The sequence below is a fragment of the Zootoca vivipara genome, chromosome 3 (assembly GCF_963506605.1).
Source record: "Zootoca vivipara chromosome 3, rZooViv1.1, whole genome shotgun sequence".
NCBI classification, from domain to species: domain Eukaryota; kingdom Metazoa; phylum Chordata; class Lepidosauria; order Squamata; family Lacertidae; genus Zootoca; species Zootoca vivipara.
Window position 1 is genome coordinate 103,112,427 of NC_083278.1, and position 13,756 is coordinate 103,126,182.

Below are 13,756 nucleotides of genomic sequence, written 5' to 3' on the forward strand. Positions count from 1 at the left end.
AAGGTAGCCTTAAGGCCTACAGCCTGCCTCTGGAGGTAGATGGTGAGGTCTCTTATTAGGGAGAAGAGGCTGCTTGCTCGCGAGGAGTTCTGCTGGCCACCAAGAACCCCTTCTGCTTTTCGCATTACAGGAAAGGACTCCTGACCCACTGGAGGATATAGAGATGAGTCACCTGCACAGCCTCCGTTTCCATCGTTTTCTTCAGTAGCTGTATGTCCTCTGCAGTGGGGGTCTCCGTCTCCATGCAATAAACAGGAGGCAAGGGTGGGGGGGCGCAATACATGGGGTACTGCAAGAACACAGCACATAGAAAAATGGGAACGCAAGCTCAGCAACTCAAGTACTGAAACGCCGAATGTTTAAACACATATATATATGTAGGTTAAGTGTGATAAAGCACTGGGGAGGAGGGGGAAAACCCTTTGCAGCTCACGCTCTCCCTTCTGTGAAAATGGCACAAGGGATTAGAAAAGGTTGAAACTTTTCTCCCGATCCCCTGCAGCTTCCACGTGGGATCTCTCTCTCTCTCTCTCTCTCTCTCTCTCTCTCTCTCTCTCTCTCTCTCTCTCTCTCTCTCTCTCCCCCCCCCCCCGGCTTTCTGAGTTTTGTTTTGTCAAAATGGCATTGGTGTCAAACTCCGATTAGAGTGGATTATAAAATGCAGCGTGTCCAAGGTACTGAGAGGTCTAAATGACCCCAAAGTGGTGAAAACTCTTGTTTTTTAATATCACCACAGCCGCTTTACATTAAGATAAGAGTTGCTAACCATTATTATTTTGTTGTTGTTGTTGTTGTTCCTATCTTCAGGAAGCTTTGGCTTAAAGGGGGGAAGTGCAGAGGTGCATGAGGCCCTACTGGAATTAATACTGAGGATTTACTATACAGATTCTAGATGCAAGGAAACAAAATGCGTTCTACTGAGCGAGACATCCAGCTCCGCACAGACTGGCTGCAGCTCTCCAGAGTTTCAAGCAAGAGACTCCTGGCAATGCAGAGGATTGAACCCAGGGCCTTCTGCATGCAAAGCAAGTGCTCTAACCACTGAGCGATGGAGAGCCCTTCTGCTGTGGGGATCAGACCAATGCCAGTGTAAGATAGCATCCTATGTTCCTACTACAAGAGCAGAACTATAAAATATTCCTTCATTTAAAATTTCGTATTTATTTTAAAAAACTATGGGAGTCACTCCAAAAATTGGGGGGAATTCCACTACAAAGTCCTGCCAGCAGAAGCCCTCGCAAGGACTTGTGCTTGCGCAACAGGGCCTTTCCCATCTCTTCCCCCCTTCCCACAAACTGGCTTGGTGGGGGGGTTGACAGGACCCCAAGAACAGTGCATCTGGGGGGGGGGAGGTTTGTTTCATCTGGAAGCTGAAATGCTTGTTCTGAGGGAATGTATGACACTGAATTCCTCCCTAAGGCAGAACGTATCAATTTGGCTTCCCTACCTGATTTGTAAAGTGTCGCGCTTTTTAAAACCACAGGGCTTTAAAACTGAGTAGCACACAGATGAGCACTGAGCATTTCGAATCTTTCCTAAAGCACGCTCCTTCTGACACAGATGGCTTATAAAGCAGGAGCCAGGAACCTGTGACCCCTCCAGATCTGGTGAGACTCCATATCCCATCAGCCCCAGCCAAAAAAGTTCAAGGATGATGAGAGTTGGGAGCCCCACAATATCTGGAGGGCCACAGGTTCTCCCAGGGCCCTGCAACAGAGTATTTCCTGGCCTGGCCTCACTGATGGTGAGAAGAAAGAGCCCTCTTTTATGTTACTCGAGTTTCGAGGGAGCCACTAGCAGATATAAGGAGCTTCCGATGAGTAACATGCAAAAGGGCACAGAAGATCATCTTCAGGCTGCGCTGTTCCCTAATTATGTTTTCTTGATGCTAACCACTTCTGTTTCCAAAGGTCACTGCTCCAGGGAAGGGCCATAGCTTGGGGGCAGTGGACAAGTCTTCTGTGCAAAGGTCGTTTACATAATAAAAGATCCTGCTTGTTTGCTAAGATCAAAGGCAGAGGCCATCACGGAGTCCTCACAAGAACAGTGAACTGGGTTGGTAAGCAAAAGGGAAAGGGCCTTCTTGGTGGTGGCCTCACCACCAAGTTCTACGGTAGTGGAACTCCACTACTGTAGAACTACTGAGGGCCCCTTTCAGCATTATCCTTCAAACGTGACTCTGCCTTTCCGTAACTAAGTGCTTTTACACCACTGATTCCCAAGGCTTGGTGCTTCCTTACGTTTCCTGAATCTTATGTTTAGTATTCAAAATGGGCATCAACTGGATCTGTTGGGGCTGTGCCCTAAAAGGTAGCATATAAATGCTATAAATAAAGCAATGGTCCCAGGCTGAATTACTCGCCTTTGCAAGTAGGGGTGCAAAATGCTCTTGGCCTGAAACTTTGGAGAGCCGCTTCCAGTACTGAGCTAATGAGAGCTGGCTCAGTATAAGCCAGCTCATGTTTGTTCCAGACATAGCAACACTTACCAATCTATGAAGCAGGCATTTAGTAACCATATTTGAAATGAGCAAACAGAGGTGACAGGAGCTGATTAATACCTGGATGCTACTTTGCCAAAAAGAAGTGAGGGAGAATTAAACTGTGTGTTTTAGCAAATACCTTGTGGAGACATATCTACCGTGCTCAACAAAGGACAAAGAAACCATTGATCTTGTTATTTATAATCTCTTATCTTCTGCATCTGAAAAGAATTGCCATTTTATAGATGAGGAACTGAAGCCAACAGCAACTCGGCCAGGGCCATGCAGAAATTTAAAACCACAGGTCCTAGTGCAGGGATAGCCAACCTGGTGTGGCCCTTCAGATTTTGCTGGCCTCCAATTTCCATCAGCATGTGCAACAACATCTGGAGGGACACAGGTTCCCTGTCCTAGACATAGTTCAATGCTTATTCACTGGAGCAAACACATACCGAGTTTATTGTTAAGGTAACAAGTTTGTGGTCTGGTCACCTAAGAAAGTACACGACCAAAACATCTTCCCTCTGTTGCTAACAACTATTACCTGAGGATTTTGGCGGGCCAGCTCCTCAATCTTGTGCCACATCTCTTCTCGTTCCTTCAACCTGAACCGCCCTCTGAAAAAGAAAAAGATTTTTTTTTAAAGGGTGGGTGTTGTTTTTTCATTTAGACTTTTAACCTGCGCCCTCCCTCTAGAGCTCTAGTCAAGTTATGCCATTCTTCAAAACCCAATCAAATGCTCCATATTAAACAGATATTTTAAATAATTAACTGCCTTACACACATATCAATGTACCCCCCAAAAATTAAAGCAGCTAAGCAATTAAAAACACAGCAAACAGCAGCAGGTGTGTGTGTGTGTGTGTGTGTCAATGCAAAAATAAATAAATTGCAAAGTAGACACCCGTGGCAGAGACCCATTCATCCAGATGGGAAAGCCAATGGGACAAAAATGTCTTCAGTTGGTTTTGGAAACTGCTATATCTCAACAGGAATGCTATTCCCACAAAAACAGGGGCAGCTCCACTGAAAGCTTTCCTCTTGCTCTGAGTTAGTGTGGGCTGGGCTTCTGTTATCTCTGGAACTTGCATGAGGCTTCCTGCAGGCTGCATACCAAGAGGATGCAAATGTAAACACATCTATCCTGCTCTTTCCTTTTCTAAAAAATAAGATGGCTGAGGAATCGCTCAAGCCGTGCCTCAAAAGAGACAAGTTCGTTCCTAGCTGATCCTTTCGCCTCAGATTACTGAGGGGACTGCCGTCACCCCAATTACTCCATATCTCCATGCATAAGAGCCCTCTTAGTCCATGCCCTTTTCGTAAAGGAGGCACAAATCCCTAATCTGTGGTCTTCCCCTCTTTCTTAATCTTATTTGTGGCTTTCACCTCTGGTGAACCACATTCCTACCATCCCTGAGTCTTTCAGCAGACTCATAGAGGGCTGCCTCATTATAGTCCTTTCTTCGGTGTCCCAAGTCTCCCTCTTCCAGTCCCGTCTCCTCGGAGGTAAGTCCCAATCCCCAGGGACAGGCAGTTCCTCCCAGAGCTGAGGCTCTTCCCCAAAGAGGGACACAAGTGCTGTACCCCCCGTGGAAGCTGCTTGTTCCATAGCTTCGAACCGCCGACCTTCTGATCGGCAAGCCTAAGAGGCTCAGTGGTTTAGACCTGGTAGCTGCTGTCAAGTGGGATGCCTCAGTGGCCTTGCCAGGATTAAATCCAGGGCCCTATGCCTCCCCAGGAAGCAGCGGGGCTAGATCAGCATAGGCTGATAGTATTCCCTCTGACTTAGGAGAACAGCATGAAGAGGACTTCCAAAAAGGAATTGCAGCCCGCATTCTCCCAACCTCTGTAGAGTCACATTATTTAAGCATCCAACTAGCCCAGCCTGTCTCCATGGGGCTTCTTCCCTTTCTTCCCACTCTCTGAGGCTTTTTATATCCTCCCTGTCTTCCCAGCCTTCTCCCTGCCTAAGGCACAGCAGCTGGGCTCCTTTCTCTGCCACCAGGCAGCTGATGGAGAGCGTTTTGCTTTCCTTCTCCCACCAGGCAATGTCCAATCGTGATGTGCTTCAGGTCCCATCAGCCCCAGCCAACATAGGCAATGGTCAAGAATGATGGGAGATTGTTCTCCAGCAGTATCGGGTCCCCTGCCCCAACCTCTAGGTAAGGTGAGGTAAAGGACCCCTGGACGGTTAAGTCCAGTCAAAGGCGACTATGGGGTTGCGGCGCCCAACTTGCTTTTCAGGCTAAGGGAGCCGGTGTTTGTCCACAGATAAGATTTCCAGGTCATGAGGCCAGCAGGACTAAGCAGCTTCTGGAGAAACGGAACAGCGTGACGGAAGCCAGAGTGCACGGAAACGCTGTTTGCCTTCCTGCCAGAGCAGCACCTGTTTATCTACCTGCCGTGCTTTTGAACTGCTCGGTTGACAGGAGCTGGGATAGACTGAGCAACGGGAGCTCACCCCGTTGCGGGGATTCGAACCGCCGACCTTCTGATCGGCAAGCCTAAGAGGCTCAGTGGTTTAGACTTGGTAGCTGCTGTCAAGTGGGATGGTCCCACTAGTCGCAGGGTTAGCTGTGGGCAGAGTTTCCCCAGCCACGAGTACTCACTTCTGCTTCTCTGCCTTATACTGCTGTGTGCAGTCGTCAAACAGCTTCTGGTTCATCTCCATGAACAGCTTCAGTGCATTGTAGATCAACCCATGGATTGTCCTTAAAAAAAGAAAAGAAAAGAGGTGGAGAATGAATTAAAGAGCACTTTGGATAAAAGGTGGGGGAACTGCCCTTCCGAAGAAGAGATCTAATGGACCAGGACAGTAAACTTCCAATACCTGATATAAAAAGGAAGAATAGCTTCAAATGCCAGGACACACCCATTTATCCCCCCACTACCCCTAAGAAGACCTGTAAGTTGGGGGTGGGCAACCTGTAGAACTCCAGAGGGTATTGGAATCCAACTCTCATCTGCCCCAGCCAGCATGCAAAAGGAGTGATGGGGGCTGGAGTCCGACAGCCTCTGGAGGGCCACGGATCCCCCATCCCAGTTATAAATTGTTGTCGTTGTTGAGAGACAATGGAGTGCACCTCCAGGGGTGAAATCAAACCACTGCATTAGCAGCCCCAAAGTGACCTCCCCGGGGCACAAGCCTGGGCAGTGTATATGGAAGCCAGTGTGGCATAGTGGTTAGAGTACTGGACGAGGACCTGGGAGACCAGGGTTCGAATCCCCACTCAGGAGTTGCTGGGAGGAGGCGTACAAGGCACCACCCAATCATCCTAGGGAATCCACTCCGGATTTGTGCAAGGTTTATTCCTTAAGGCCTTTTCTTCTCCCGAAGATACCCCATAAGGCAGTGGAGGTTTAGGATCAAGTGTATTTCTTTTAGATGGGCTCCCTTCCCTGGTTGAAGAGCCCCATGTGCCTCTCACAGCATGTGCAGAAACCACCTTCTTGACCGTTAAACCCATACCTGCCAAGTTGCTGTCGAAGAAATAAGGGACCGGGCCGGAAGTAGCAGATCGGAAGTAGCACTGCCGCCATTTTGGAACTGGGCGGAGCATGCTCAGAAGTGACTTTTGATGCTGCTTTGCCCAGTTCCAAAATGGCCGCTGCGCCAGAAGTCGCACTGCAGCCATTTTGGAACTGGGCAGAGCAGCATCAAAAGTCGCTTCTGAGCATGCTCCGCCCAGTTCCAAAATGGCCGTCGCGCCAGAATAAACTGGGGAAAAACAAAAAAACAGCTGGAAAAACGGGAATTTCCTGGGGAATACGGGAGACTTGGCAGCTATGGTTAGACCAACTATTGGTCTTGTCCGCTCAATCTGCCAGAGTCTGTCTTCGCATGCAGAGGAAATCCCTAACTTGCAGGGGTTTGAGACCCATCGGCTACCCTCGCTTGGTTTAGCTGGCCAGTCAAAGCCGTTTCCCGGGATGTGGCCATTACTGCATGCTGACAGCTTCTAGGAGCCACAGGTGAGAGGTGAGTGCAGCGTGGGGACCAATGGTGGACAAACCACATAAAACTCCTAGTTATAAATGTTCTGATAAAAAGAACAAACTCAAGGGGAGGCAACCTATTCCATGCGCCCCCAGCATATTGCTAGCAATCGTCATCATCAGAGCCCTTTTCTTTCTCCCTGTGCCAAACTTTGCATGAGTGGCACCAATAGGCCATGGTGGAAGAGCAAGGCGGAGCTCTATCAGTTGTACTTCCACTCATGCCCAACACACACAGAAATGACTTACTTGTTCCAATGACTTTTGGAATTCTTGTAGAGCGCCGGGAACATGATGGGGAGAATTTTGGCTGCATTGTCACTGATCAAGCTCATGATGTACTCATTGTTCCAATAGTACAACGCCCTCTCGGCCACCTGTATAAATAAAGCAAAATATAACTTCTGAAACAAGGGAGATCTTATTGCAGGTAATGCAATATGAAGGTGAATTAACAGAAACCTAGTGCCCTTATCACAAGCAGAAACAAATTCATTCTATTGCCTGCTGTGCAAGCCACATCTGGAGTACAGTGGCCTGTTCTGGACACCACATTTTAAGGAGGACATTGACAAACCAGAGCACGTTCAGTTGAGGGCGATCAGCCCAACGAAGGATAGCTGAAAAAGTTGGGCGTGTTTAGCAGGATTGAGAGGAGATTAAGGCAAGGCATAATAACGGCCTTCCAATATCTGAAGGGCTGCCACATAGAGGGAGCATCAACTTCATTATCTGTTGCTCAAGAGAGCAGGACTAGAATGTATGGAAATAATTTCAGCTAAATTTTTTTTTTGGGGGGGGGGGGACTTCCTAACAGTAAACACAGTGAGATCATCTGAAGTGGGTCACTACACTGATGAGGAAGGTGTACTTTCCAATTGCGCTAGCTATAAAAACTTTCATTGAATAATTGCTCATCTAATAATAATAATAATAATTTTATTTATACCCCGCCCTTCCCAGTCAAGACTCAGGGCGGCTAACAAAAAAAAAAAAATCAACGCAGGTATAAAAGAAACAATTCAATTAAAATGCAGATTAATACAATGTTAAAATTCCATTTTAAAATTAAAAATCTACAAGTAAGATAAAACCATTATAAGATAAAACCTTAGGGGGGGGGGTAACCCCCCGGTGTGAGACTGCGTCAGTCCAAAGGCTAAGCTGAACAGCTCTGTCTTGCAGGCCCTATGAAAAGATGACAAATCCTGCAGGGCCCTAGCCTCCTGAGACAGAGCGTTCCACCAGGTCGGGGCCAGTACTGAGAAGGCCCTGGTCCTGGTCGAGGCCAGCCTAACCACCTTGTGACTCGGGATCTCCAGTATGTTATTATTTGTGGACCTTAATGTCCTCTGAGGGGCATACTGGGAGAGGGGGTCCCGTAGGTACGAGGGTCCTAAGCCGCATAAGGCCTTAAAGGCATGCTTCAAAATTTCAGCGTTTCAGTCTGCATTTGAACAGAGATTAAAGCTGCTGCCAGCATCCTGAGTTTCGAACCTACCTGGAAGTGTGGGCTGGAGACACACTTCGCCAGTTGCCGGAACAGGGGTTCCATAACCTTCACAAACTCCGAGGGTTCAATGACGTCTAATATTTCTTCCAGCTCATTCAGGAACATCACCTCCTTGGGACTGTGTGTTTTTGGCCAAAACTTCAGCAAGCCCATAATCACCTGAACAGATGAAGAAACGAGATTCTATGAGCGTTAGAGAAACAAGCAGGAACATTTGTTGCTGATAGCAACAAGAATTTTAAGTCTGGAAGAAGAAAAATTGCCAATAGTGAAATCCTGAGGCCAAAAGATAGCAACTTACCCCCCAGGGCCTTTATCCTCTAAGCTTGTGCTTAATTAGTCAAAAGGCACAAGATACAGTGTCAATTTACTTAATGTGACATAATTATTGCACATACAGATTTTTGAGAATTTTTTTATTTCTGTTGAAAGTTATTAATCATCACACACAAGGGGAAGAAGGGGAAGAGAGAGGAGGGCACAAGCCTGAGGCTTATTATCTGCCTATCTGTATAATGCCAAACCATTGTTTAGTGTTGCATCTGAGCATATCCTGCATCTTACACTGCATTCCATGAGGAATCCACAAGAAGGGGAGCATTTCATAAGGAGGTGTGCTGGTTTCAATGCAAAGCTAGAAATCTCTAGCTGCTTCTGTGCTGTTCAGCCCTGTAAGCTTCAATTACGTTTCATGAATCAACTATGGTTTTAGTTGTTTATAAATGAAAAGGCTATTTTTCATCAAGGAGCGAAACTTAACCAGAAATCCTAGTAAGATTAATTTAACCAGCAAGAACTTGGGGTATACTTTGTTTTGTTTAAAGAATGCTTTGCTTCTGGTGTGTGTTTGTCACAGGAAATGGCAAACATTCCATATGACCTTCTCATGAAAGTTTGCACGCTTTTCTTAAAGTATCTCAAAAAATGCAGCTTGTATTAAGGTTTTAGAAACCTATAGGTTTCAGAAATTGATTAAATAATGAATCAGTTAAAAGGCAGGTGGTCGTTCACCTAAACCAGGCATCCCCAACCTTCGGCCCTCCAGATGTTTTGGACTACAATTCCCATCATCCCTGACCGTTGGTCCTGTTAGCTAGGGATCATGGAGGTTGTAGGCCAAAACATCTGGAGGGCCACAGTTTGGGGATGCCTGACCTAAACATTCTGCAACTGGTTTACACCCTTAGTGCTTGTCTATGAATGCTTATCTTGCAGTCATCCTCTTGGCTGCTTGGAAGAATCATAGAATCATAGAATCATAGAGTTGGAAGAGACCACAAGGGCCATCCAGTCCAACCCCCTGCCAAGCAGGAAACACCATCAAAGCATTCCTGACAGATGGCTGTCAAGCCTCTGCTTAAAGACCTCCAAAGAAGGAGACTCCACCACACTCCTTGGCAGCAAATTCCACTGCCGAACAGCTCTTACTGTCAGGAAGTTCTTCCTAATGTTTAGGTGGAATTTTCTTTCTTGTAGTTTGAATCCGTTGCTCCGTGTCCGCTTCTCTGGAGCAGCAGAAAACAACCTGCCTTAATTTTTAATCTGGCCCAGAAATTAATATTTCTGCAGAATAGTGTGTGAAGCAAACGTAATAATGTGAAGTCAGTCACACATTTATCACTGCAACTTCAAACAAGGTCTGTGTTATGCAAACGTGATCCTCCCCCAACCCACTTTCAGTCGCTCTACTTATGACTTAACACCAATTCAGTTTCATAGAACCTGGAACAACAGAGAAATCAAGTAATCTAAAGACACTCTGCTGCACTCATTATTACACTTCTCAGCAGCGCTAACTGAAGTATCTTTTTACCTAAGCTTCTATGCTTTCAAAGAACGTGCCAAAAATACTCTGCAGTGGCCCAGCCTGATTTTTCCCAGGGCGTCAGTGCGATCAAAGTTCAAACCATAGATCACCTAAGGCAACAATGCAGTTTCGGGAAGGATGGCAGCATGTCCTAAGTCACAAGGATCCAAAGGGCTTTTGGGAAGTGCATTGCCAGGCAGGGCAAAAAGAAGAGCGGTCGAAGTGTAGCTTGCCTGTTCTAGCTTTCCTGATTTGTGTCCGCATATCAAAATCAGTGGTACAGTAATTCTAATAGAAGCGCATTGGATCTTTCACAATTCAAATGAGAAGTATGAGGAATGAGCCCCACACATTTTTTCTGAAGGGTCCCTACATGAGAGTCACAGCCACATGCTCATCTAAGTTTCTGCAGCCTTATATGGTGTAACTATACAATAGTAATAGTTAGCACTGCAACAATCAATGCAGATCTCCATGTGCTGCTTTTCAGCTGGAAAATGTGCCCTTCTTTCGGAGTGACTTTAGCCGTGTTCTTCTTAAAGTTCTATTGTACTTTGCAGAACTTGCACGCCATTCTTTCGAAACAGAAGCGCCTTGTGTTTTCAGCGCTCCCAAATGCTTAGCTTTCGGAGCACAAAGAACAAGATCCTCTTCGGCGTTCTTCCCAAAGCACCTTCTCCAGAGCGACCCTAGGAGTCAGTTTTCAGCGGCTGACTCTCGTTCTCTTCACTCTGATTGGCTCCCGCCAGCAAAAAAAAAGGTGAAAAGGCTTCTTCTTAGTAGCTAAAAAGCTCCCCTTTCATGCTGATTGATGGCTCTAGGATGCTGGTGACCGGGATGCCCGCTGCAGAAATAGTAACATGTCTCCAACCCCCATTGACACCACACCAATTCACCTCTGTTCAGTGTTAAGTCAAGTTGCCTATACTTTTTATGTTCACAGGGCAAACTACTTTTAAGCCATTCGTGCTGATGGTGAGATAAGCTTGCATTGTTTTGCCACACTCAAAAAAACTCCACAGTACAATAGGTCAACAGTGCAGGAGCGGTTTGAACTTTGAAAAACCAACTTAACTCCTTATATACAGAATGCACACACTGGGCTTTCTTATCTGCCACATGAACAGCCCTCAGAGTATTTACAACCATACAAACAACAAAATAAAAACCAGTAACGCGAAAGCAGTGAATCATGATTACAAAAAAAAATCACCCAGCACTCTCAAAAAATAACCAAAAACAAAATTTAAAAAAATCACATCACTAAACAGTATTCACAACCCTCCAGAATAAAAGAATGCCTCCTCAGATATTGTACCCTGAGCCCATTTATGGTTTAAAACAGTGGTCCTCAACCTTGGGCCTCCAGATGTTTTTGGCCTACAACTCCCATGATCCCTAGCTAGCAGGACCAGTGGTCAGGGATGATGGGAATTGTAGTCTCAAAACATCTGGAGGCCCAAGGTTGAGGAGCACTGGTTTAAAAGATCCATCACCCGCACTTTGAAATGGGCTTAGAAACTAACTGCATACATATATGTATAATCTTATATATATGCCGTTTTTCCAGTTTAAACCATGCTCAAGGCAGCTTACATACAGCGGGCAAAAAACACATAACAAAAAGTATTCATAAACAGTAAATACTGTAAAATATTAAAAGACGCACAACCGAACTGAACGATTTCCATGCAAATCACAAGGATCTAAAATGAAGATACAAAAGACCAATAGCAAATAACCCCTGCCACACAAAAAAAACACCCCCAAACAACACCCCAACCCCAAAGAGCGAGCAGCATCAAGGGCACCAACAAGATCTGCAATATAATGCAAAGTGCTGCCGTTCAAAGTGCCAGCCAGCAAGCTCTCCCTTCTCTAGGCTACTCCATTCCGTCACACCTACCTCCCCCTCACCCCCTTTATTTTCCCTCTCCCATTAAAGTCTGTGCTCAAGCAAAGGCTGGGTTTCCCCCAAGCCTGCTGACAATTCTCTTTTGTGCAAGCGTGGTCTCCTTTGGGCTAGGTAAGGAAAGGCACTCAGAGAATGAGTCTGCTATTAGTAAACAGAAATCTCCAAAGGCCACATGTGCAACATGCATTTAAAGCAATATCATGTCATTAGTTATGGCTTCCCCCTAAAGAATCTTGTTATTGTTTTATTGATTGCAGCTTAGAAGTTATTTACTGTAATTGTTAAGGAGTGGATTTTTGTTTAATTTTTATATTGCTGATGTTTAATATTATTCTATACTATTCTAATGATTGTTGAACGTTACTTTATTTGATGTAGGTTGCTTATTTTTAAAGATATGTGTCACAGTGGCCTGGGTGGGCTACTTCAGAGTAACGACTCCACACGGCTCTGCATTTTATCTTTTTATTGGTGCTGCGTATTTACAGTGCTAAAGGCAGTACTATTTACAGAGACACATCTTATCCGCTTGAGTCAGAACCTCCGAATGGCGTTTGGCGCGTTTTTCTCCAGCATAACAACTTGGGGAGACCCAGCCTCTTCCCCCTACGTTTTCTGCGCAATTCCGGAGTTGGGGGAATGGGTCTGCCCCCCTTGCTTCCCTCTTCCTGTCCCACCTGGGACGATGGCTCCGCTACCCTGCCTGAGCCTCGGACACCACTTCCTGCTTCCCCACTTGAGTCGGAACTCTCCCTGCTTTCCCCTGCGCTCGGGGATGGGCTGGAACTCAGGAGGGGAGGGACTTTGCGATATCCCCTGTCCCTCACAATATGTTTTATTATCACATTTTTGTATTGCATTAGATTGTTATAAGGTGTACATTCTTGTGTTTCTTCATCTTGTAAACCGCCTTGAGTATTGTAACATAAAAAGACGGTACACAAATTAAAAGTGATGGTGATGATTTGGTTACAGGTGCTGAGAGCTAATAGGTTGACCCCTATTCCCCTTACAAAGCTACAATCTGAGGAGTGGTTTAACAATCAATCCCTCTTGGCACGGAATTCTAGTGCTGTGAGGGGACGAGAGGTCATCTAAGAACTCTCAGCACTCTTAATTGTATGATGCAGATGTGGGACTCGGCTATATTCGTAAAGATAGAGCGTTTGTACTGTGGAGTCCTGCCTTTTGCAAACGGCATTTTCCAGTATGACATTTACAACGCGTTTAACTGAATCGCTTTTTTTGATGTGTCCAAATTAACCCACGGTCTCAGAAGCTCCCTCCCCACCCCTGCCAGAGATTCCTGTCTCCTAACGTCTCTCAGCACCCTTAACAAACTATAGTTCCCAGGATTCTTTGGGGGAAGAAGCCATGACTGCTTAAAGTCGGGGGGGGGGAGGTAAAGGACAGTTAAGTCCAGCTGCAGACGACTCTGGGGTTGTGTCGCTCATCTCGCTTTACAGGCCGAGGGAGCCAGTGTTTGTCCGCAGTTTTTCCGGGTCATGTGGCCAGGATGTCTAAGCGGCTTCTGCCGCAATGGAACACCAAAACCATAGCAGCGCATGGACATGTCATTTACCTTCCAGCTGGAGGGGCTACCTTTGAAGGTGACTCGGAAACTACAACTAATCCAGAATGCGGCAGCTAGACTGGTGACTGGGAACGGCCGCCGAGACCACATAACACCGGTCTTGAAATATCTACATTGGCTCCCAGTACGTTTCCAAGCACAATTCAAAGTGTTGGTGCTGACCTTTAAAGCCCTAAATGGCCTCGGTCCAGTATACCTGAAGGAGCGTCTCCACCTCCATCATTCTGCCCGGACACTGAGGTCCAGCACCGAGGGCCTTCTGGCAGTTCCCTCGTTGCGAGATGCCAAGTTGCAGGGAACTGGGCAGAGGGCCTTCTAGGTGGTGGCGCCTGCCCTGTGGAATGCCCTCCCAACAGATGTCAAAGAGGAAAACAACTACCAGACTTTTAGAAGACATCTGAAGGCAGCCCTGTTCAGGGAGGCTTTTAATGTTTAATAGATTACTGTGT

General features: G+C 46.3%; 1 protein-coding gene across 3 annotated transcripts in view; it reads right to left on the reverse strand.

The window, feature by feature from the left end:
- PPP2R5D (protein phosphatase 2 regulatory subunit B'delta) overlaps positions 1 to 13,756 on the reverse strand; it is a 54,102-nt gene that overhangs the window by 5,138 nt on the left and 35,208 nt on the right. The window contains exons 11-15 of one of the 3 annotated variants that reach the window (XM_035111122.2): positions 7,980 to 8,150; positions 6,728 to 6,855; positions 5,092 to 5,193; positions 3,027 to 3,099; positions 173 to 238 (exon numbers count right to left, since the gene is read on the reverse strand). In XM_035111122.2, the coding sequence (XP_034967013.2) occupies positions 173 to 238; positions 3,027 to 3,099; positions 5,092 to 5,193; positions 6,728 to 6,855; positions 7,980 to 8,150 (540 nt within the window). Of the gene's footprint in view, positions 1 to 172; positions 290 to 3,026; positions 3,100 to 5,091; positions 5,194 to 6,727; positions 6,856 to 7,979; positions 8,151 to 13,756 lie in introns of all 3 variants that reach the window. The other 2 variants (XM_035111121.2, XM_035111123.2) reach the window with 2 other exon arrangements.